This window comes from Populus trichocarpa, chromosome 1, assembly GCF_000002775.5.
Source record: "Populus trichocarpa isolate Nisqually-1 chromosome 1, P.trichocarpa_v4.1, whole genome shotgun sequence".
Classification (NCBI taxonomy): Eukaryota; Viridiplantae; Streptophyta; class Magnoliopsida; order Malpighiales; family Salicaceae; genus Populus; species Populus trichocarpa.
The window spans coordinates 15,813,043-15,839,158 of record NC_037285.2 but is presented as its reverse complement, the minus strand read 5'-3'; the positions used below and the strand labels follow the sequence as shown (position 1 = coordinate 15,839,158).

At 34.1% G+C, this 26,116-nt stretch overlaps 2 protein-coding genes across 7 annotated transcripts; one reads left to right on the top strand and one right to left on the bottom strand.

The window, feature by feature from the left end:
- Nucleotides 1-5,550: 5,550 nt before the first annotated feature.
- LOC7486646 (transcription repressor OFP14) lies at nt 5,551-6,615 on the top strand. Its single transcript, XM_002299606.3, has one exon. The coding sequence runs from the start codon at nt 5,594-5,596 to the stop codon at nt 6,479-6,481; it is 888 nt and encodes a 295-aa protein (XP_002299642.1). The 5' UTR covers nt 5,551-5,593; the 3' UTR covers nt 6,482-6,615.
- Nucleotides 6,616-7,094: 479 nt separating this feature from the next.
- On the bottom strand, nt 7,095-25,464 carry LOC7472979 (regulator of telomere elongation helicase 1 homolog). 6 transcript variants are annotated; one of them, XM_024605042.1, is made up of 25 exons: nt 25,233-25,464; nt 24,677-24,936; nt 24,201-24,349; nt 22,573-22,654; nt 22,326-22,473; nt 21,989-22,145; nt 21,477-21,760; nt 21,292-21,337; nt 20,082-20,223; nt 19,841-19,995; nt 19,662-19,753; nt 19,482-19,580; nt 19,297-19,365; nt 18,763-18,849; nt 17,980-18,039; nt 17,776-17,897; nt 17,450-17,507; nt 17,222-17,327; nt 16,846-16,913; nt 16,376-16,755; nt 16,144-16,297; nt 14,966-15,111; nt 8,506-8,592; nt 7,928-8,002; nt 7,095-7,426 (listed from the first exon to the last, which is right to left on the bottom strand). In XM_024605042.1, exons 1-24 carry the CDS (start codon nt 25,332-25,334, stop codon nt 7,975-7,977), a joined length of 3,081 nt encoding a protein of 1,026 aa, XP_024460810.1. In that variant the 5' UTR covers nt 25,335-25,464; the 3' UTR covers nt 7,095-7,426; nt 7,928-7,974. The 6 variants fall into 6 exon arrangements, 5 of the variants coding, with proteins under 5 accessions (XP_024460810.1, XP_024460796.1, XP_024460803.1 ...); XR_002982820.1 differs by having other exon boundaries at nt 8,510-8,592; nt 16,144-16,755; XM_024605028.1 differs by having other exon boundaries at nt 16,144-16,755.
- Between the last annotated feature and the right edge of the window lie 652 nt (nt 25,465-26,116).

Genomic DNA, 26,116 nt, shown 5'->3' with positions numbered 1-26,116 from the left:
AAAAATATGTTATTTTGTTAAAAAAAAAATTGTTTCTGTGTCATTTTACTGTTTATTTTGATTTTATATGCTAATTTTCTCAATTTACCCATGTTCTATGGTCCATAGGAGGATTGACATTTCGATTTCACATGTTTCCGCCGGAAATAGTCTACGTATTTGATCAGAAGTCAAAACTACGCTAGTGCTCAGGCGAGGGAAGCACCAAAAACAACTTGGTGTTGAAAAAATGGCATCCAACTTATTTGTCTCTTCCTATGTTTGCCTGGCGTCGTTTTCTTTTTTCTTTTTTTGGGTCAAATATGGCACCCATTTCTATGAGATTCTTTTGGACTGTGGGGCTGATGCTGCACCGTCTCCCGGCTGCACGAGGTCCCATCTCTCTCGTTAATTAAAAATTTGTACGCAGATTTCAATTGTTCAAACTTCAGGTCCACAGGGCATTATAATGGCATGTGTCTCTGGAATTTTAGAACAGAAAAGAATTATATTGTTTAATAATTTAATGTATATTTATATTCAACTCATGTAAAAGTTATATAAAAAAATAGAATAAAATAAATTATACAAAAGCTTAATGATTGAGTTATTTATTCCTTGATTTATTTCTTTTATCTATTAAAAAATAATTAAAAATATTTACCTTGATTATTTCTTTAACGGTATTTTAATATTTAATACAAAAAGATGCTAGAATTTAGTATATAGGCATGATATATTCAGAGAAATAGATTTTTCTGAATAACTATTTTTTAAGATTCAATAAAATAAAATAAAATATATATGATTAAACATCATTGACTACTCACAAGTAATACTGTTCTACCTATACATGATCACATGCAATTTGTTTCATTTTTCTACATTAGGTGGATCATTTTTCTCCAGATTAGTATGTATATAGCTACTTAACTAAAATATTTTAATTAAAATCAATTTGCAAAGAAAGTCAGAATCAGCAGGCTTATTCCAAAACAATGGTCCATCGATCCACTCAGCCACGACTAGTCAACATATATATATATATATATATATATATATATATATATATATATATATATATATATATATATATATATATATATATATATTCTTTTCAGCAATGATGGAAGGGAAGAACGACGCCATAGATCAGCAGCATTTGATTAATGAGGTCTGGAATCAGTGTTATGCATCCATATTCCTCTTTGGCCACACATTTCCTCTGTCGACATTGCTGCTCATTCTATGAATTCACCCCATCCCTAATTAAGGAAAGTAAAACCAACGTTGAAAGATATTTTTGAAAAAATATTTAAAATTACTTGAAAAATAGTTTAGTCTTATTTTTCTATATTTTTTTATTTATTAACCATATAAAAACTTAAATAATATAAAATAAGCCACTTAAACCACTCTTAACCTATATACTATTATCACTTAATTTATTTTATCTATGAAAACTCTAAAAATGCTTAAAAAGAAGCCTCAAAAACCAATAATATTTTGATCCAAAAGTAATCAAACTACATCAAAGTTCATCAGATTATTAAATTAAATCTTTATTTTTTACAGAAAATATTTATATTTTAATAGATAATCATATTTATTACGAGTTAGAGATCCAAGCATATTATATTTATATTTTGATAGTTCCATAACTCTTATATTCGTAATATATTTTAAACTAACTTAGATTTTAAAAAGCAATTTCGAAATTATTTTTTAGTTTCTTAATTAAAACAAATAAATAGTGAAACTATTTAATTCTTTTTATTTCTTCTATTTTTGCAAGAAAGATTTACTTATAAATAATCCAAAATAATATATTAAGATTATAAAAAAATACCATAAAATATTTGAATAATATACGCGCTTTTGCACGCACTTAGTTTCTTAAAAAGAAGAAAACAAAGTTAATTACAAAATACCATGGAGTTGATATTGAAAGGAATGAGTTATAAATAAATCTTAAAATGCAGCAACAAATTCAAAGATTTTGAAACTTTAATTAAAAACTAATTAATTAGCTTCATTAAAGGACTAATTTGTAATTAATTCTTCAAAATATTTTAGAGTGGGCTGATGTACTAGTAATTATTGTTGAAATGATGATGTATGACTAGTTTTTATGGATGAAAAATGCAAAGCCAAACTTTAGTCCGAATCCAAGTTCAAGTCAGCCTAAACCTACCTAAATTAACCAAGGTAATTAAGAGTGTTGCAAGAGAATTTTTTTTTCTCTTTTCCTTCTTTTTCTTTCCCCTTGCCGAGACCTCCTCTCTTGCATGCAAAGTTTTTGGTTCAAAAATGGTTGAAAAACAAGTAAGTGATCTCCTCTTGTATTATTTTTCATTTATGGTTTGTTTATGGAAGGATTGAAGAATGTTAGGGTTTTGAGATTTTGAAAAGAGGAGGGGCAGTGGCATATAGGCCTCCTGTCTTGCCACCTAATCTATCCTTCATACATCCGGAGTTTCATATTTCGATATTGAGGAAGTATTTTCCTGATCCATCTCATGTGTTGGAGGTTCAATTGGTCAAGCTAAGGGATGATATGTCATACGAAGTCCAATCGGTGGAAATAGTGGATTGACAAGTTAGGAAGCTTCGGTCGAAGGATATTGCATCGATGAAGGTTGTGTGGAGTGACCACCCACGTGAAGAGACGATGTGGGAGCTTGAGGAACACATGCGCAACAAGTATTTGTACTTGTTTGATCTCGATGGTAAGACTTCTTTTCTAAAAGTTTAAATTCGAGGATAAATTTTGTGTTGTAAGACCTAAACTTTTTGCCAAAACTCAAGCCTAAATCAGCACAAACCCACCTAAACTAACCAAAGTAATTAAGAGTGTTGCAAGAGAGTTTTCTTCTCTTTTCCCTTTTTTTTTCTCCCTGGCATGACCTCCTCTCCTGCATGCAAAGGATTTCAATATGCTTTTAAACTAAAGTTTTTTGTTCGAGAAAGGTTGAAGAATAAGTAAGTGATCTCCTCTTTTGTTGTTTTTCGTTCATGGTTTGTTTATAGAGGGATTGAAAAAGGTTGGGGTTTTGATATGATTTTGATGATTTCATGATCTAGAAGTTATAATTGAAGTATTATGGTGTTATTTAGCTTAAAAATAACTGATTTGATGGCTATAATGATGGGTTTTAGAAGAACAAGTTGTTTATTTTTGGGTTCTGCAGATTAAGGACTAACAGGTCGGGATTCTGGAAATTCCGATCGACCGATCAACCGGTTGGTCTAAATCAGTTGATCGGTTCATTTGTTGTTGTAGGTCGACCAGTTGGTTTGTGTAGTGGTCGACCAGTAGGTTTGTGTAGTGGTCGACCGGTTGATCAATTTAGTCAATCGGTTGACCCTGTAGTGGCGGTTAGTCCAGTCTATTAGGTTCAACCAGTTTGGGTTATGTTCGAAATTGATCAGGTGAATCAATTCAGTTTTATAATTATGATTTAGTCTGTAAGTTTAGAGATTTAGTCTGTAAGTTTAGAGTTTTATTCTTTTATGTTATTTTTCTTTAAGTCGTTTTTTAGTGTTTTCCGTATTTGTTATAAGTTCTGCTGGTGTTCCTCCTAACAATCAGTAGTCTCCAGTTCTATATTCGTTTGCCTTTTATTTATTTTTTTCGGATGAATGGGATAATCTTTAATATGCATGTAATATAAATAAATGTGTATGTTGATTATATGATGAGTACAACTAGTTAATTTCTTAAATATTTATATATGTTGCATTATTTTCCGAGTATTCATCAATTCTTGAATTTGCACTCGCGTTCTGTTGAACTAAACTCTATTTGATATGATATACATTGCTTTAATAATCATGCAAATATCTATTATGTTTTGATAGCGGACTTATCAGTTGCTTCATACTAACGAAGAGTAGTTAGCCTATGTGCATATAGTATTCTGTAAACTTGGCTGGTGAGAGAGGCACCAACCTTTCACGACTGATCCTCCCATAATAGTAACCTTCAGGTGTCATCTGATTTTTAACATGTATTCCACTACTTTATTTTAATATGCTTAGTATGTATATTTATATCAAGATATATATACTTGCAAACTATAAATATCTAATATGTATGTTAAATGTTATTTTCTCACTGAGTTGGTTGAACTCATCCTTTTATATTTTTAATATTATTTCAGGTTCTTAATTTCTGCTAGCAGATGGATTTTGTTGAATGTTTTTACTTCTTCAATTTTGATTGGTATACCTTATTTGTTCCACGAGACTTTCTTTTTAGTTTTGATTCGATATTTCAAATGCTCCACTAATACACTATTTTAATTAAGTTTGAATTTTGATAATATAATAAATATTATGAAATATTTTGAAAGTTATGAAATGCTATGAATTTTATATAATTTGTTTTATAATATATACGTTTTGAGGCTTGATATAGTAGAGAGAGTACGTTTAGCCCAGGTTAGAGTCGGCTAAAGTTGAATAATACCTTGAACAAAATTATAAATAAAGTGTTTTAAAATATTTAAGAAATATTTTTTGAATTATTTTTTATTTATGTCTTAAAAGTGTGGTTTTGAGCAATCTTCATTTTGTATTTAGAGTTTTTAATTGAGTGAGGGGTATTTTTCATTTCATAAATAGCGACAAATATATCTTAATTATTTTTTAGACTTTTTTTTGTTAAGTGGGGATCTTAGATCTTTGCCCAAGTTGCCCATGTACTCTGGTCTAGGTGTATAAAATAATATATAGTGCTCGATGATCACCAAAATTTGTCAGATTATAGATTGCTTTAAAAAATAAAGGGTATTAATTTATCAAATAAATCTAAAAACAAAAACTTCAATTTAAATCAACAAGAATTTGTTAAACAATATTGTTTCAACAAATAGAAATGTTTGTTAATTGACAAGATTACACATACAAACTTGATATAGTGGCCGTGCATATGATAACTTTGTTTACTTAAATAGATATCATTTCCAAAAATTGAATTACTGTTTTCCCCTGACGTCTCTTTCTCCTCCATTTGTTTGTGCGTCAAGCTGGCCTGATAGCAGAAACTTCCGGTAAGGATTTTCCCAAAAGTCACGAATGGAAATCACTCAAATCAAAGATTTATTAACAGGAAGGTATGGCGCCCCAAATACATATCGCAAACACTGAATCAATCCATGACTCAAGCCATTAACGTCGAAATGAAGCAAGAAAGATGATTTTATTACCATCTTTAGATTCACAATTACTGATTTAAACACATAAATATCAATCACAGTAAAACTCAGCAGCCCATAAAATAAATCAAATATTGGTCAAACCCTAAATAATCTTGTAACCATATATGCATACTCAAAATCTTGCATGGAAGGTCAATGGTAAAGAACATTAGCATTTAATTACTGTCAGTTTTTTGAACAGTAGCATTTAATTACCGTCAGTTTTTCTTCTTGTCAAATTCTTTTACCCTACGTTTATTTTTTCCTGGTGGTTTTTTTTTATTATTATTATTATTATTATTATTAATGTTACCTTCCATAATTTTCTCATTTATAAACCACCACCATCTCCATTTTCCCATTAAACCCTAACCCTCGTCACATATTTTTTCTTGCCAAAAAACAAAAAAAAAATGCCAAAGAAACTCCAAAAGTCTCTCCAAGACTATATCTATAAGATCAAAAACCCTACCCAAAATATCCAATTATCTTCTGATTCTTTCTCAAATTCAAAGAACTGGATATTAAGAGGCTGCAAACACCCTAGAACACTATCCTTTGCCATAGCTGGTAACCAGAATAAGAGTCGTGATGAAGAAGACGAGGAGAAGGGTGGCGCGGCAACACTCTCTGATGTGGATCGCTTCCTTTTCGAGAATTTTAGGTCACTTTATATCAATGATGACGATGGGAATTTTCAAAAGGAAAGTGATCGTAGATCTAGAGGAGGTGACCAAGCTCCGAGCATGAACGAGATTTTAATTGATTCACCTAGGTATATTGATCAACCACTGGACCTGTGTGGCTCCCATCGATTCTTTGTGGAGCGGGGCTCATCATCCGGCTCACTTGTGGAAGAGGCACGGTCCAGCCTAACTGCCACCTCCGAGAACATGGGTTCAAGTTCAAGTTCAAGTTCAACCTCAGTCTCAACCACCAGTACCCTCAATGACGACTCTGCCACAGTTGCTTCAAATGATCCAAAGCAGGTTAGGCTACCAGATGACTGCATCGCAGTGCTAACCTACTCTCCGAGTCCCTACGATGATTTTCGGCGGTCCATGCAAGAAATGGTGGAAGAAAAATTGCAGAATAACGGTAAGGTTGATTGGGATTTCATGGAAGAGCTTTTGCTATGTTACTTGAACTTGAATGAGAAAACGTCCCACAAGTTCATACTCAGTGCTTTCGTGGACCTCATTGTTGGTTTGCGCAAGAATCCGGACAAAGTTCCTGTCAGATCACGCCATTCTCGAATTGCAAGATCAGGGGGGAGGAGGAAATTGGAAAATGTAACGTAAGATTTTGGTTATATCTGTCGGTTTAAGAAGGAATTATATATTGAAAGGGTGGTTAGAGAAATTGAGTCTTTAATCAGACTGTTCTTGGCCTTATTCACCTTAATTAGACCTCACATGCAACATATATTCTATAGCCATATATACTTTATTTATTTATGAATGAATATATATATATATATATATATATATATATATATATGACCAATTACAACTTGATTTGATTTTAAATTTGTGTTCTTCTAGTTTTTGGTGAGATTTGTGGATGTTTAAAATGGTATTGTCTGCTGCATGTTCCCCGCTTGAATCCTAGCGAGCTAGGAATTATATATGGAAATCAAGGAAGAAGGAATTAATTAGTTTATTATCCAACCCTATAATCATGCAATCACTTTTGTATGTGCACATGCATGCACATATAGGAACGACGAGATGCTGGCTCAATATGAGGAGTGCGCCTTGGCCAATTAATTAATTTCACATGCATGCCCTAAATCAGTGCTTTGAATTGGGAGGCTTGAATTGGTGATGGGTTTTCAGAGGGTCTCCGGTTTGGCCTTGATTAATCATTACTGGTATTTTGTTTTCTATGGAATCGCCTATTTAATGGCATGGATTTATCAAGAATAAATAAATAAAATTTTGTTTAAAACCTAATTCCACATCTGCCCGGAATCAGAGGGCTAATTTTTTTTTTTTTTTAAGACAATGGAATTGATCCCAAAAGCTTCTGATGAATCACCACCACCATACAACAGTAAATAGCTGGACACCTTTATTGGCTCCAATAACTCAACGGGACCGGATTCTTTGGCAACATAATTACCGGGAAGCAACGGTGGAGGTTTGTTAAGTTTCTGGTCAAAACTCCACTGCAAAGCACATACACTCGTCTCTGATAAAGCTGGTTGGAAGGGTTTCTTGACTCCATACACGCAGCATTCCAGCCTAAAAAAAAATCTCAAAACTTCAAACTTTTCTGCCTGGATAATAATCAATTCGAATTTAGAAAGAAAAAAAAAACAGTTAATCTTTAATATTTGTATTATTTAATCCAACACAAACTGTGAAGGTCAAAGTCAAATAATATGGATATTAAAATTAAAAACCTAATAAATAAATATCACAGGTCAGATCAAGTAACAGGTCAGGATGTTTAAATCTGCTCAACCCGAGCAAACCTATATAGCACACTAAATAAGTGTATCCGTAGAAATTCCTCTTTATTTTTTTCTCACTCACCCGCACAGCCACAGCCTCTAAGATATAGTTCACTTTTTTTATCTCTCATTTTATCTTGTTTTTTTGTCCCCATTATCTTTGTCTATTTTATCTCGAGACGGTTATTAAAAGTAAACTTACATTCCACTGCACATCGGAAAGAATGAAACACTTGACAGTTTGATTGTAAATCACAAGGAATACCTAACCATCGAAATATAAACTTACAAAATTCAACCGTGCTCTGAATTGTTTGCCACAACGTTATTGTGGAATTAGGCAACTCTCTCCAAACTGCTTATGCTGCATCATATAAAGTGAAATAGAAATTCAACTCTCCTTGAACATATATCAGGCAAGAATTAAAGAATGAACTAAATCTCTATTGTTACACTACTCTAGTTTCATTGAGAGACCTCTAGAAATTTCCCACCTGTTAACTAGTCCTGCATGTAGGATATTAATACATCTATAACTGGCAACAAACCATAGCTGAGTGGGATTATTCCTTCTCCTTTCATGTTAATCACACTCCATACATGGAGTAGAATTAACGCATACACATTTGAAGTGATATTTAACCATTTGTAGTGCGTTTAGAGTGGAATTGACTAAGTGAAAGGAAAAAACACCGTCAGATGTTAAAAATGATAAGAAAAGGCAGTGCATTACGCATCTATACTTGCCATAAAAACAATAAAACCAAATCATATATTTACTAAAAGACTAATGGGCAATTAAATATGAAACCAAGCGGAGTCCCTTATTCTGAATGATTATGTAACGTGCTGAAAGAGTAGAATTACTTACTCTGATTGCCGAGTGTATCGTCATTTCCTTCAAGATAATGCTCGTACAAAGAGTGGTACTTTGCGGGAACAAAATCCTTGAATCTGTTAATAATTGACAAAAGGAGAGTTACATTCAGATATTTTTCAGAAATTAAAAAAACATGTGATTAGAAGAAAAGGAATATCTAGCAGCATTTGTAAATTGTTAGTCAGGCAGAATGGTGATAACAAAAAAGAAAGAAACAGAATATCAATAGCTCTCATCAAACCTTTCCAGTTAACAGAATTAGAAATCAGAACAATCTACTAAGCTGAGCAACATGCGTAAATGATGCAAAACAGGGTAGGAGTTTATTTATTTCCTATCAAAATCCTATGAACCAAGACACATTAAACTTTATTCCTGAAGAACATTTACTTGGTAACTTATTCAACCAATAAACTGTCAACAGCGGGCACATTTACATGGACTTGCTGGAGAAAAGACAATTTATGCATCAAATCCACAAAATGAAGTAAACTCGATAATGGGAAACTGACAGGTATAAGATCCATGTGTATGACAGACTCATGATATGATCTGTTCATTCTATTTGACCGTAAGAGAATCATTTCCCTGGATAAATACAGAAGTAAACAAAGATTATAAATTTTGGTTCCTTTCTGAATAACCTAAAATGCAAGCTACTGTTGGAACAAGTAAGTAGAATTTAGACCCTAGTGAAAACGGATGCTACAGCTACTTACTAGGTACATATTAGCACAGTCGCATTATAACATACATAGCACTGAGTCATAATACGACAAAGATTATACTAGAGAAGGTGCATGATATCAACCATGATCAGACATAACATCTCAGTGGCTAATATTTCCAGTGGTGGATAATTGAAGAGATAACTTTCCTGTCTTGTGATAAGGAATACAATGGATACCATAATTGATTGTCCAACTTAATTCCTTGCAAACTGAAGAAACTAAGACGTGCTTCTAATGAAAATTTTACAATATAGGAAGGACTTAATTGTTGTTTTATATGTTGTCAAGGAAAATAAGAAGAATAAGAATAACAAGAACAAGAGATCTTAGAGGAGCCTAAGTTCAATATTATTTGACTGAAAGCGCTTGTAAATCTGAAATTCATGATAAGATATGTACAGGCAGGTATAAAAATAAATTTCTGATGGAAACACAAGAAGTTAATCAACCAAATTTTATCTGTAGCTTCATGCACAGTTCCATCTGCAAGCACAATGATCTAAAATGTCATGCAACTAGCAATATCTCAGAACTGCAGGGTTAATATAACAGGTGCAGCCACTTTGATATATGCAAGAAATTAGGAAAACGATAAAAATCCAATTGGGCTACAGGTACTAACAATTGACAAAGTTAGTTCTTCCCATGCAGTAACAATAGTCTTATAACAAGATCTGCACAGCATGAAATAGAAAGATATATCTCAAAACAATCAAGACATGCAGCCTAAGAGCATGCTGCCTTAGCTTAGCTGGTGAAGTCACTTGACATCACACCAAGCAACCTGGGATTTCATCCCACTCACATCCGAGAGGGGGGAGTTTACCCTCAAATTGAGTAGTCCAGCGCACAATAGGCCTCCAACAAAGTTTGTGTGTGTGTGTGTGTGTGTGTTTAGTGAGAGAGAGAGAGAAAGAGAGAGCTTTCAATTCAAAATTTAGATCTACAGGCATATGTAGAAACTCTTACAAATGGTATAGATTGTCAGTAAGATAGGGGCTGGCATTATTTAAAGCCATATTAATTATAGAATTCTAATTGTATGCTAATTATATAGTTGTATATATGGTTTCCATATTTAGCTAGGTTGGAGTTGGAAATAATTAGGGATGTATTATGTTATTTGGTTCTATATAATGGAAGGAACTCCTATTAAGAGGCATTCAGACAAAACTCATTGTTTCTATCATGGTATCAGAGCCTAAACATTCAAATTAGGGCTGTCTCATCCTATAGTTACTGTCAAAAGGGTTAGAATTGTTGAGTGTCTGCTAGGAGGGTGGTTTGGGATCATTCCATTGATCTTTTTGGCTGTCGGCAAATTTTGTAGCCCCTTTTAGTTGTCAGTGTAATCTTAGGTGTTATTGCTCGAATCTAATGTCAAAGTGGATTGGACTTTTCAGGTTGTCATTTACAAGGTTTGAACTTAATTCTATACAGTTGATTTGTTGTTGTTTTGGTGATTTGGGCTTGCTGAGTTGTTGTTTAACTACTAGACTTTGGACTTGTTATTTTTTGGTATCATGACCACTAGTGATTCATAGTCCTTGGGGGTGATATTCACGGGTAAGGATTATTCTGCCTGGGAGTTCCAATTTCATTTATTTGTTACGGGGAAAGATTTACAGGGCCACATAGTAGAAGTGATCCGACTCCTACTAGGGATTCAAAGTTGGCTTAGTGAAAGATCAAAGATGCTAGAATCATGACCTGGATGTTAGCCACTATTGGCATTCTGGTTGTTCTACATATGAGGACTACTAAGAATGTGGGAATATCTGAAAAAAGTCTATAGCCATAACAACATGGTTCGATGATTTCAATTGGAGTATGAAATTGCAAATTATACTCATGAAGATCTCTCCATACAGGAGCATTTTACTAGATTTCAGATCTTATAGGAAGAATTTGCTAATATAATTTATGCAAAGATACCTGATGGTTCTCTCGCTGCAATTAAGGAGGTTCATGAACAGAGCAAAAGAGATCAGTTTTAAATAAAATTGCAACCGAGTTTGAGGTTGCTCCATCTAATTTGATGAATCGCGATCCCTTTTCTTCTTTAAATATGTGCTTTGGGGAGTTACTTTGTGAAGAGCAACGTCTTGCTATACAGGCTACCTTCCAGCAAGACAAATTACCCACTAAAGTCATTGATTATGCTACTCACGTGAAAGGGAAAGATAAAGACATGCAAAAAGTTTAATGTTATAGCTACAAGGAATATGGACATATTGCTACTCGTCGTGTGAAGAAATATTGTAATTATTGCAAGAAACCAAGACATATTATCAGAGACTACCCTACTCGTCCTCGTCCTCGGAATCATCAGGCTACAGTTAGTTCTTCATCTTCTACTACTAGTGATTCATCTATCCTTACTTCTGAGATGGTCAAGCAGATAATTATTTCTGTTTTTTCAACCTTGGGACTTCAAGGTAAAAATTTCATATCATTAAAATATTGGCTTGTTGATTATGGTGCATCTAATCATATAATTAGTTTTGTTGACACTATTCACAATATTTGGTCATATTCAGGATCATTATAAATTACAATTGCTAATGGTAGTCAGTTACTTATTCATGATGTTAGAGATAACAATTCCTATGTTAAAGATGTATTTGTATCTCTTGAACTTTTCACTAGTTTTATATCAATAGGCCAGTTGGTTGATGATGATTATGATGTTTTGTTTTCTTGTTATGATTGTCTTGTGCAGGATTAAGGTGTCCGAGAAGATACTCGCGAAGGGGCCTAAAGTTGGGCGATTGTTTTTTCTGCATTTTTCCATTCCTCCAATTATTTTTATGGCTTGTACTACTGTAAATCATAAAAGTAAAATATGGCACAAACATTTGGGTCATCCTAAACCTGTTGTCTTATCTCATTTAATAAACTCTAGTTTGTTAGGCAATAAAGATCAATCTTCCTCCTATATTTTTTTTTTATTGTTCCACATGCAAATTAGGTAAGAGTAAGTCTTTTTCCTTTCCTTCTCATAGTACTCGTGCTGAAAAACATTTTGATTTGATTCATAGTGATGCGTGGGGTATTTCTCCAATTATATCTCATGCGCATTATAAATATTTTGTTACATTCATCGACGATTACAACAAATATACCGGGATTTATTTTCTTCATTCTAAATGTGAGGTATTTTCTATCTTTCAACGATATGTTGCTTATGTTGAAACTCAATTTTCTTCAGGTATTAAAGTTTTAAAGGTTTGATTCGAGTGGGGAATATGTCTCGTGGAATTTCATGATTTTCTTAACCAAAAAGGCATTGTCTCTTAGCGTTATTGTCTCTATACACCTCAACAAAGTGGTGTTGTTAAACGTTAAAATTGCCATTTGCTAGATGTTGCTTGTTCATTATTGCTTGAATCTTTTGTAGCCTTGTCCATGGCAATCCATCTAATTAATAGATTACCCTCTAGTGTTTTGAAATTTAAGACTCCTAATTATCATCTTTATCAACAACATCCTCATTATCTTAACATGCATACCTTTAGACGAGTTTATTTTGTTCATTTGTCTTCTCATGAACGCAATAAAATGTTTGCTCAATTTCTTAGATGCGCTTTTATGGGTTATATTATTTTTCACAAAAGTTATGCTTGTTATGATCCATGCTCTTAAAGATTTTGTATATCTCATCGTATTGTTTTCTTTGAAAATCAATATTTCTTTCCCATTCATCTTGCATTTGCACCTGAGATACATGTTCTTCCATACCTTGATGACTTGCCTTCTACTCCTAAATTGTTTAAGCTTGGATTTGTGTATAGACAATGACACCCAACCTTGCCTCTTTTTGAGCCTGAGCCGTCATTTGAGCTTGTTTAGACAATGCCTTTTGTGACTGAGCCGAATTCCGACCCTAGTCCTTATTGTTCTACTACTCCTGATCGGTATGGATTTTCTCTTACATTCTTTCATGCTACTTTGTCATCCATTCCGATTCCTACATGTTATTTTGAGGCAGTTAAGCATGAATGTTGACGCGAGGCAATGGTAGACGAGCTTCACGCTCTTAAAAATAATTATATCTAGGATGTTGTTCCTTGCCCAGCAACTGTTTAAAGTTATTGATTGTAAATGGGTTTACTCGATCAGACTTCATTTTGATGGGACTTTGGATCGATATAAAGCGTGGTTGGTTGCTCTTGGTAACAAACAGGAATATAAGGTGGACTATGAGGAGATTTTTGCTCTGATCAGTAAGATGACTACAAAATGGATTGTTATTTCGATTGCTGCTTCATAAGGTTGCCCGCTTCATCATATTGATGTCAAATACATCTTTCTCCATGGTCATCTTAAAGAGGAAGTTTACATGACACTACCTCCTAATCTGATCTTCAACTCTTCCTCGAATGTCTGTAAGTTGAAGCGCTCATTATATGGACTGAAACAAGCTCCTTAAACTTGGTTTGACAAATTTCACACCACCTTGCTTCAGTTTTCTTTTCAGCAAAGCAAGTATGTCTCTTGTTTCTTTGCAAGACCTCTACGGGTGTTGTTCTTCTCCTTGTCTATGTTGATGATATTATTATTATTGTGATGGATTCCGTCTTGATTACCCATTTCAAGCAGCATCTTCAGGCCTCGTTTCATATGAAGGATCTTGGTCTACTTGCGTACTTCTTGGGGTTAGAGGTTCACATCAATCCCTCTAGTATATTCCTGAATCAATATAATATATGCAGGATTTGATTACTTTGACATGTCTTTAGGATACCTCCTCTGTGAATACTCCTTTTGAGGTTAACGTGAAATATCATCGTGAGGAAGGCAACCTCATTGATCCTACCGTGTTTCGTCAACTAATTGGGACCTAAATTATTTAACAATCACACAACATGGTATCTCTTTAACGGTTTTGTAGGTTAGCCGGTTTATACAATCTCTACATGATCTACATTTAGTTGTTGTTCGTCGTATCATTTGATATCTCAGAGGCTCACCTAGTCATGGGTTGTTCTTTCCTGTCAATACTCCTTTTTCACCTTATTGTATGTAATGATGCTGATTGGGTTGAATGTCTCGATACTCGTCTCATATTTCTTGGCGACTCCTTGATCTCTTAGAAGAGTTAGAAGCAGGCACGCGTGTCCAAATTCTCTACAGAATCCGAATATCATGCCATGTTTGCTGCTTGTTCTGAAATTATTTGGCTATGTGGTCTACTAGTTGAGCTTGGCTTCTCTAAGCTCAACCCCATTGCTCTTCGAGGAGACAACACGAGTGTCATTCAAATTGTGACCAATCTTGTTATTCATGAGTCGTACAAAGCATATTGAAATGGACTGCCATTCTAGTCGGGAAGCTGTGGATACTCGGATTATCACTCTTCCGCATGTTTCCATTGATCTTCAGCTTCCTGACATATTTACCAAGGCTATAACCCGACAGCGCCATCAATTTCTGGTTGGCAAATTGATGCTTCTTGATTGACCAGCATCAATTTGAGGGGGGGTTTCAATAGATATGGGATGGCATTATTTAAAACCATGTTAATTATAGGATTCTAATTGTATGCTAATTATACAGTTGTATATGTGGTTTCCATATTTAGCTAGGTTAGAGCTAGAAATCAGCCTTGTAATTAGAGATGTATTATGCTATTTGGTTCTATGTAATGGAAGGAACTCTATTGAGAGGCATTTAGACAAAACTCATTGTTTTTGTCATAGATGGTGGTTTATACCTTTTAAGAAGAGGAAATCTCTCTGGTCCAGAAAATAATCTCACGATAGACTGTAAAACGTGGCCTATCTTCATTGCTTTGGACTTAAGTGCCTTCATAAACTCCACAAATTCTTTATATTCTGCGGCGTTAAGTTTCTCTTTAACCTGTAGGGAAAAAAAGTTGGTAAGCCATAACAAAAGGAGTTTGAAGACAATTTGTTAAAAGGAAAACGTAAATAAAAATAAAATGTTTGTCAGAAAGTTTGTTTTATATTTTTCCTATTTCTAAAATTTAAAAAAAAAAAAAAGATGCAGCAGAAATAGTCTGAAAACTCAAAAGCATGGTACAGGAGAACTCATTCTTATGGGGAAAATTCATCCCTGCAGAAAATTTTTGACATGTTTCAAAAATACAAGAAATTGTATTATATTCAATCACCACCACCTACCCTTCTATCCACCAGCTTTTTTTCTCTTTTTCTTTTACAAACTAATTGAAAATGAAATACACTCTTGAGGCACCTGAAATACCCATCTTTCCTTTCCACCAAAATAATAATTAAGGCTTAGCTTAGAAAAGATGGCTGTAACTTTAAAAAGTGAAAAAAAAATAACTAAAAGAAAAAAGCTTAAATAATTAAAGCTTAGCTTAGAAAAGATGGCTATAACTTAAAAAAGTTAAACAGAATTACTAAAAGAAAAAAGCTTAAACATATCAACGCTAAAGGTAATAGCAGGAGCACAGAGCTTTTCTGAGGCCAAGAGAATATGAGCAACATATAAATCTGGAGTAAAGAAAGCAGAGTTATCACTTGGTTAAACATGATCCACTGGAATAACATGAAAGAACAGGAATAAAAATCCAAGCACAGCTTAAGATGTTATGATCCACGCTTCTTTTCTTTTCTTTTCTTTTTCTTTTTTTTTTTTTTTTTGCCTGTTCCATGGGAGGTTATAATCCTTATAGTACATTAAACACCTAAACAGTGAGTCCAGCAGGACTCGATCCATGGAAAGCCCAATGAGTGGGCAAGGTACACACCATCCAGCTACAAGCCTGTGGTGTGTGTTCTATCTTTGGCAGCTTTTATTTCAGTTAGAAACTGAGCAGGTATTAGTCACCATTCCAGGGAGTACTTGAAAAGGAAAAATGCCAAATTCAGGCTTAGTTAGGTTTCATGGTTGAAATCATTTCACCTGAATGAGAAACGCTGATCCTCTTGTTTGCTCATCATCGCGAGGCACAGAAGTAGACTGAACATCTTTGTTTTTTTGAGTGAGAATCTCAGCATCCTTATGTGTGATTGCATGATCTTTAATTGGCAATGTTGAGCTAACTTGAGCATTTTGCCTGCCTTTATTTGCAGAAATCAGTGGATTCTCTAGTTTTACCAAACTAGAAAGGGAAAGGGGGGCAATTGATTGTGACCTTTCAGCACTGGATGCATGCTCATGGGTATTTCCAATCTGACCAGTTGAATACTCTGCATGAAAAACTTTTCGCTTCTTTGCAGAACATGGCACCAGCTCCTTTCTGCTTTGACTTTCATCCATTAAAGATTTACTAGTCAAATCAATCATCTCAGCATTTTGATGTTGTATATTTATCCTCCCAGGAATTAACAATTTTTTCTCATTATAGATTTCACTGCGCGAATGATTTAATTTGAAATCCTGACTTTCCTTGAAGGGAGAGAGAGAAGAGCGATTGGCAGGAAAAATGTTCTCTGATAGGCTTGAATCCTTGCCTCTTTTAGCTTCAAGTAAAGAAGATAATGATTTTGAAGAGCAACCCTGATCCGGTGTCCTCTGTAGACATGCATGAGCAAGAAAAAATTCTTAAGAGAACAACACTCAAAAGATGTAAAAACATGTGTGGTCACATTATCCTGGATGTACCATAGAAAGAAAACTGTCCAGGTAAAATTTGTCCAAAGGCTGTGTGTTCTTTTCTTCTTTGATATTTTCTGCAGGAGAAACACAACCAAAAGTTGCAAAATCAATTGGTTAACTTGAGGAAAAAGAAAATGCAATAAAGGAGCTAATTCACTATATATAAAGAGATGTCTTCCTCAAACTACTAGTATTTTTTTGAGGAGCAGTGTCATTCGTGCTAACCATAATAAGGATGAGTCATCCCTTATTATGAGAAGGGAGGTACAAGAGCAATCCCTAGGGCCAGATAGACTGCCAAATATTTTCTAGCAAACAGAATAGGTAACCCCAAACAACAACCATGAAATTCATGACATTGAGAAACTAGAAGATACTTTACCAGTGTCTTCCCTTGGTATTGACCTAAGCTTTGCAGCATCACGACTTCCTCCATCTCGGAAAAAACGACTCAATGTAAAAACCACATCCCCAAATTTAGAGTGACACTGAAAACATAGAAGACAGTACTTATAACAGCTGTCAATGAAAAGGGTTATTTCACTGACAAAAGAAGAAAGCTATGGAGATTGGAGACCAAAAGGGTTGTTCCAAAACCTGCAATACATACCTTGATGTGAGGCTGTATCCAAAGTGATATTTGGGTCTGGCGATTACGATGTTCAAACCTGCCCATGATTCAAAAGTTGAGTCAATCCCACAAAAATCTAAAGTTTATAACGATGTGCTCAAAGAAAATTTCAGAGAAAAACGCATTTGGAGAGCCTTAAATTTTACCATAGAATCCTAGAGTTTAAATCCAGCTGCGCACAGGAAAATTTTGAAAATGATTCATTCACACACAAACAGTTGTAACAAGTGTAATCAAAATCCACGTGAAGGTCAGATGAGTGTGCATTTCAGTGAAGACAACCAATAATAAGTATAAGAAAGAACCTTTCATCACAAAAAATAATTGCTCCATAATCATAGCGATGACGGATTACACGTCCAACAGCCTGATTTACAGCCCGTGATGCCTGTTGACCATACCACTCTTCTCCACTTAGAACCTGCAACTTCAGCATCTAACTCAATTCACAAAATTGTACACATTTTTTGAGATATAATTGACAACCATAATGTGATGTTGGACATTACCTTACATCCATCTCTTTGTGAGTGTGTCTGTCCATCCAAGTATTCACGCTTCAAACGAACCTGACCAGCATAATATAACATGTGACATGAGCTAGAATTACAGATAATCATGTGCCATACAAGGAAATACTGCAGTGTTATAAGGATACATGTTGCCTCTTTCTAGGCAATACACAGTAGCTGTCATACATTGAGCATACAAGGAAATCAAATAGTTTATTTTTTTTTGGGAAACAAATTTTCAGAAACGTGCTCCAGACTTTTCTCCAGTTTTCATGCAGTCTCTCAGAAAATAAACTGTGACTACATCACAATCTCAAACAACTGTAAATATCAACATAAACCTGATTGATTGTGATACCGAGACCAAGTTGAAAGTAGAAAACTCATTATTATCAACATTTGGAGTTAAGAAATCCAAACTCTCATTTTCTGGTAAAAATAAATGCAACTACAAGAATGTTGTAAATGTGAATCTTCAATTTCCCTATGCTAAGAACATATAAAACAATAGGAAGCACAGTAACTAAATTTAAGTCAATGATGGCAAAACCAACCAAATATATAAGTTGCATTAATCTAATTTGTCTGGCCATCAATAGATCATTTAATTGTGAACCACTAACAATTGTAACTTTGTCTCGAGTGATGCTTCAAGAATCAATTAATTCTTTCAGAACTAACAAACATAATTTTTTTAAGAACAGCAACTGAAAAGGTCAAATAGATTAAGCAACTAAGGTTAAGTAAAAACCCAAGAAAAAGCAGGGTAATAGACAAAACCTTAGGATCGGTCCTCATGGCAAATGGCATGCCAGTGATGACAACGGCTCTTCCAGCATGATCAGCAAAATCTAATCCTTCACTCACCTGAGAACCTACTAACAATCAAATATGACAAACAGGTGCAACTCTATAAAAAAAAAATAGCATGCATACATGAAGTAAAAAGCAAAGCACGCAGAAAAGGTTATCAAGCAACCAAACAGCTTATTTTATACAAGTGGAGGTACATATATGCCGGATATGTCAATTTCAGAACTGAAAAATATATTGGGAAAGAGAGAGATCACACAACAGAACATCAACGTATGTGTACTGTTATGTCCCGCGTACATATGGATGATGCGCTATTAAAGTATTGGATGCATCTTAAAATGATTATATTGTTCTGGATAGTTTCAAAGACCTAAGCCATGGAATAAAAAAAATCAAAGCAAGTTTATTCCCCTCTTCACAAGCCAGCATGACATACAGAAACTTACTTGGGTAAGAACATCAAAGAAGAGTTGTTCACAAGTCTGAATGAAGGCATACCTTGCCACGACAAACAGCAAAAAATACTGCACCAGAAGTTGAGGTGTCCTTCAACTTAGCCAAATAGTCCTAGCCAATATATGTAGACAATCACGATATGAATCCAAAAGAACATCCTAGTTGCTGATAGTAAATACAACAAATATGCAATCATGTTGACCTAACTTGTAGGTTGCGTTAGTTACCTCAATTGCAAGAGGAAACAGTGAGGATTGTCTAGGTTCTACAACAGGTTTCTTATGCTTGCAGATTCTTTCCCATATTGTTGTTGAATTTGCCTGACTCTGCAGCAACATAGAATATTTACAGAGATAAAGCTAACATATGTGCTATACAAACTGCTGTATTTGTATATGATGCCTTACCATATTCTTCCAGCAACTAATGCATTGATCCAGAAGGTAGTAAGATGGAAAGAATACAAGCAGTCCATCAGGTACTATTCGGGCAAAATTGACTGGAAAATAAAATTCACGAAACTCATCATCAGTGGACAATGATACAGATGGAAAAAACGGTTTGGTTGATAAATTGTGTTACATACCAATAGCATTTCCAAGCTCCTGTTTGTATTCTAGAGAATCACGGGTTCTATAAGATGAGTTCAATGAGCGACCTGATGGACCAGCTGGTACAACACCAGCCCATATCTGATTTGAGGATATGACATGAGGGTTTTCCAGCCGAATGGGAAAATCTCTGAGGTGGAACCAAATTCTCTAGTCAGCATCTTTTTAAAGTCACTTAAGTTTTTTACAAGATACAATCTACAAAAAGAGACTCACAGTTTCAACTCTTGTGCAAAAGAATCCAAGGGAGATAATGTTCCGGATGTCAAAATAATAGAGCGAACACCCATGCGAGAGAACTCTTGCATGGCGATTCCGGGATTAAAACACCACCAACTGAGCGTTCTAGATGGCTTACCTGCACAATCAAAATAATGGAATATTGAATATACATACATACATACATACATACATTTATATATATATATATATATATATATATATATAAACTCACACAATTATCCTTGTAGCAGGAAGTCGTGTGTTCAATAAAAATAATCAACTCATATCCTACAATTGTGTATCTCTACCAGAAATCACAGGAAAAACATGAGTTATGCAATCAATCTTGAAATATAACATAAGTTAGAAAGCCTTTAAAACCACAAAAATCTTTAAATTGAGTTGCACATTGTGTATCTCTACAAGAAATCACAGGAAATGAATAAGCCATAATGCTTGGCGACCAAATATAGTGGAATTATTTCTTTTGTGCCAAGTTTGATGGAAAATCTGGTATCTTTCAGGTAATTATTATCTACAGGAATAAATAAATAAATAAATAAGGATGGGAGGAATCACTTTTTGGCCCAACCTCTCTGTTCTTTCTCTACAGTATAAAAACTAAAATCCTTTTTTATGCATGTCAGTAATTTATCAAATATGATTGTAATCTTTTGTGATACTTCCCCTTTGTTATTGAAGTATACATGAAATCACCTGCAAATTACATTAACTGATAACCCAGTAAGTGGAACCAGAGACCCATGATGAGCTTTCCAACAACATTGTTTATAAAGTTCAGCTACCACCAACCCATTGTCTATACTACATTATAAAGCCTAAAACTGCCAGGCCCCTCCAATATGTTCCAACAATGACACTAAGCCACTCTATTTCAAGATAATTCTAGATTCAGTAAGATATGCTCCAAACCTAAACTACATGGCAGAATTGCTCAGTATCAAAGGCAGGACAGTAATACTTTTCAACAAGACAAATTTCTTACATGAATTCCCAAGAGTTAGTTTTTATACAAAACATTAAACATCATGCAAGTATGGAATGTGTTATTTAACTTGGGCATTGCAAGTTTAAGCTGATAAATCAGTAAGTCAAAAGAGATTTTGCAAGTGAGAACATAAAGAATAGTGGAACACTATGAAATTTTGGCCCAAACATCAGAGCATGATTTTTCCCTGAATACCTTTCAAGACATCTGCAGCATTTGCCTCACCTTCCTGCACATGAACCTAAAAGGAACATAGAAAAGTTTCAATGAAAATAAAAAAACAGAAATAACAGCAAATGAAAAGGGAAACGAGATTGGCAATAAAACTCCCATCCAAGTCCTACACAATTCTATGACCAAATCATAAAATTAAAGCTTACTCGATAGAAATTCGCATGGGAGTTGTTCTTTTCTCTAAAAATTATTTGAAGGAAATCACTAATGCTTTCCAGCCTGCAACCAGTGCCTTTTGACTTGTCCTGCTTATCTTCTTCAAGGAGAACAGCAGCATCTTTGATTATATCAATGATCTTAGTTGCAGTGTCGTGTGTAACATTAAGATCAGCAAGAAGCTCATAAATGTAAGGTCCAGGTTTGGTGAATCCCAATTCTTTGGATTCAATGGGCACTTCAGCAATCCGCTTCTCAAGCTTCAAAAGAAGTGCTGCAACAGTTGAAAATTAGCTCCCAAGAAGTACGGCCATATCAATTACAAGCATAGCAACAAAATTGTAAGAAGAATAGCAGGAAGTATATCTGAACATGCAATCCTAAACAGCATATAGTGAGATAATATAGGCATGGATCAAGTTGAGTTGAGGAAGAACCAATGCGTACATATAAGAATAGCAAGTGCATATTGACAGAACTAAGCAATCAGAGACCAGAATACCTCTGAGAATAGCAAAATTATCTGGATTCCATGATTTGTCATTTGATTCTTCCCTCCTTGTCACAGAAAGGTCAATACAAGATTTTGCTTCAGAAATGCAAGCTGTGAGAAGCCAAGAAGGCAAGTCAAAAGAGGCTGCATCTGCACATAAGCTTTCCTGCAGCATATTTTTTAATATAAGAGTTTAAACTCATATAACATCAAATGCAGATGACTGTCAGCAAGAAAAATTTGTTTTCTGAAATGATAACATTAAGAAACCAGCATATATGGTTTCACAAATTTACAAGAAAATTCTAATTTCCTGGCAAAGAAAACACCAATTGTTTCTGCTTACCAGGTTATGAGCTTCATCAAATATCAGTATACTGTTGTCCCAATCAATGGCAAGAGATTTTCGATTTCCACGATCAATAAGGTAGTTATAAGGTGCAAACAAAATATCAACAACCTTGTGGAGCTCCCTTGATATGTAGTAAGGGCATCTACAAGTATTAACAGACAGAATAATCACAAAACCATCAATGGCTACGACCTTTTAATATTTTTTTATTTGTTTTTGTAAAAGAGGATATTAAACCTACGGTCCAAATGTTCTTCCAATATTAACCAAATCCTCTATGTCGACAGGCTCATCTCCAAGATGGGGATTGCATTTCACATAATCTAGAATGTAAGAACAGACACATATAGACGTCAGATTTTGTTGAGATTATAACTGTATGGAAAAATAAACTTTGAGCTCCACTGTTCAACCTCTTTATCGTATGTGATCTGCAAATGCAATCTGAAAGTGTCGGTGACATCTTAAACATTCAATAAAATATTTACTATGCTAAATTCGACCACAGTCATCACCATAGAACTTTATCCATCAAATTGTTTTTTGAAAAAAAAAACTTCTAATTAATTATCATCCATGAATTCACCAAATATTCACGGCATTTGAAGGACTAAGCCTCTGAGTGCATGCAAGAAGTAGAGAGAGAAAAAGAAGGGTAGAAATGTAGAAGCATTTAATGTCGAATTGATGCCCAAGTCTCAGGAATAAGAAAATTAAATTTAACTTCATTCAGTGAGAAAATTTGAGGAAAGGCCAACTAACACTATGAAGAGAAGGGGAGGAAAACCGGAGCTAAATCAAGGATAAAAGAGAGCATCTTATACTTTACATAACAAGTCTCTCTATTGCAAATTACATGAATAGGATAGTATTTTACATTTAGCTAGTTGTCAGGCAAAACAAAATCAATGTTAGTATGAATGAACTGTTGCAACATAGTTTAGAATCAATGACACTTAAAGAGCTATTCGGAAATAGAGTGATACTTCAATTTCATGAAAAAATGGAGTATAAAAAAAGAAGAAAACTGGAACTTCATGTTCATATGCAACATTTCTCCATCTACAAAACAGGAAAACTAGTTTTTCATTTTTCAAATTTGTATTGAATTAGGAAAACACTTAATTTACAAGTTTTCCATCATTTTCCAAATAAAGAAAGACCTAAACAATTCTTTTATGTACAAAAAGATTAAAATTATTTGTTTTTACATTTTCATATTTAGTTAGTGTCATATTTAATTTTTATCATAAATCAAATATAAAGATGTTATTTAAGCTAACAATTTAACTTTTTATGATAATTTTTTATTTTAATTAAATAAATTCTACAATTAGATTATCATGAATACAAAATATTAAGATGACTTATAAATTATGGTTTTGTTTTTCTATGAAAAATAGTTGTAAATTGTAACTTGAGATATTTCTTATTTTTTGATGGAAACATTTGTCTTCGTTCTCAACAAATGAACATGTTTTCCAGTTTTCCAGTGGAAAAGGAAAGCTGGTTTTGATGGAAACATTCATCTTCGTTCTCAACAAATGAACACGTTTTCGAATTTTCCAGTGGAAAAGGAAAACTGGAAAATGAAAAGAAAACTGAAAATAAAAAAGAAAAATAGTTTCCTATTAATATAAATAGACCCTTACTCTCCTCCCTGCACAACCAGAAACTTTTATCCATTAATTTGTAATCCAAACTAAGTTTGGGATATAACAGCATAAGTTATTGAGAGCCCAAAATCTTGATTGTGCAATGTTCATCTAGATGGAAAGTCGTGTCTTTCAAGCATTTTGTGGCTACATTACCATAATAGAACATTTGTAGATGGATTCAAGCACAACAGAAATGCACAAAGTATAATACCTGCAACACGGGAATAATGGGTGCATTGACGCTTTCCCCGTGTTTTGCAAATAAGATGGCATGCATTATTCTGTACTTTTCCACGTAGTAAGCTGACTTCCTCGTGAATGCATAACTGCTCCCGAGATCCTAATATTACCATTTTAGGCCTGCATATTCTTTAAATTTTAGCAAATTGAAATTCTAACTGAACCCAATAATCAGACTGATCCGTTGAACTTGTCCTAATAAAAAGACTACTAGTACTACTAACACCACATCTATTGCAAAGAAGCCCAACACCCTTGATATCATTCAAAAAGAATATGTGAATAACTAACAACAATCCTCGATATAAAGACATTGGCTTCCACCATATGACACAAATACAGCTGACAGTAATAGACAAAAGCAACACATCAAGAACCGAATTCAATTCCATCCACTGTTAATAATTTTGACAGCAAAAGAAATCAAACCAGAAAATGAACTCCAACCTGTAGCTGCTCCTCTTCAACTCCTGAATCACTTGCCGAAGTTGGCTGTGCGTGCGTGAAGCATACACTATAGTCGGAAGATTGCGATCCTCAGATTGTGATGATGGCACAATATCCAATTTACCACCCGCAATCCGACCATTCCTTTCAATCTTACCAGTCGAAAATCCACCTAAACTCTTCCTCCAAGCCAATGTGGCACAAAGAAGGCATAGAGTTTTCCCGGTTCCCGTTGGACTCTCCAAAAGGGCATTACATTTCTGCCATATTTTTAACAAACAGCATAAATTTGTGACTTTTAACACTGACAAATTAACTAAATAAGTAAATTAAAGGCAGATTTTTCGATAATAGGACACAAAAGGATTAAAACTTGCAAGAATTGTATTTCAGATTGAAAAATGAAACAGCTGTCAAGCATAGCTATTGAAATTAATTAATTTCTCTAATTAGTTGATTTTTGTCGTGACGGAGCATTATCAGAAGCTAAGAATGGTGATGAGTGGAAAGTTTAAGGAAGCAATGAAACGGCAGCGTTCTATATTTGAGGACTTACGTTTTGGAGGGACTGTATGACTTTTTCCATGTAAACGAGCTGACAATCGTAAGCCTCGAACGGGAAATCAACGTCGATTCCCCTTATCTTGTAGGTCGGCATTTTCCTTTTCCAGGGTCTGGTTGGTTTCTCGGAAAGTTGTTGATGGTCTCCTGATTCTCTTCCCCGTTAATGAGATGGTAAGAGAATGAAAACCCTAGTAAGAAAGCGAGAGATTTTCCCGCCACTCCGCTTGTCATTAACCGTTGTCGTTTCATTATTTATTCCTTTTCGTCTTCAGTTTTCTTTTAATTGAAATACCAAGTAAAAAATGTATACAAACCGTTTGTTTTTATATTTAAAAAATATAAAGTTTTTTTTTTAAAATTATTTTTTTGTGTTCTTAGATGATTTTGATATCTTAATATTAAAAATAATTTTTAAAAAATAAAAAATATATATTATTTTAATATATTTTAAAAAACATTTTAAAAAACAACTGATATTATATTTCTAAGCATTCTTTTAATTAGATGGTCATGGAGGATTTTATCAGATCGCATATGATTTGCTTCCTTCCAAAAACTTTAACACATCCTCTTTTGTTAATATTATTATTATTAATTATTAACAAGACACAAAAAGGGTCTGGTTAAATAAACAATCTTATTGTAACTATGAACATATAATTTGAGCAATTGACGCCCATGATCGAGCCTATACTTGCTAACCCGTCGGATAAGAGGAATTTTTAAAATTGAATATTGGATCATTGAATGATACTATTTAGCTTATGAGATTTATCCTAATTGGTCATCATTTGTTAAAACAATCTCGAGACTATTAAGAGCAAAGAAGAGGAAACATTTTGCAAGCAAGAGTTTGCAAAAATTGACATAGAGTGG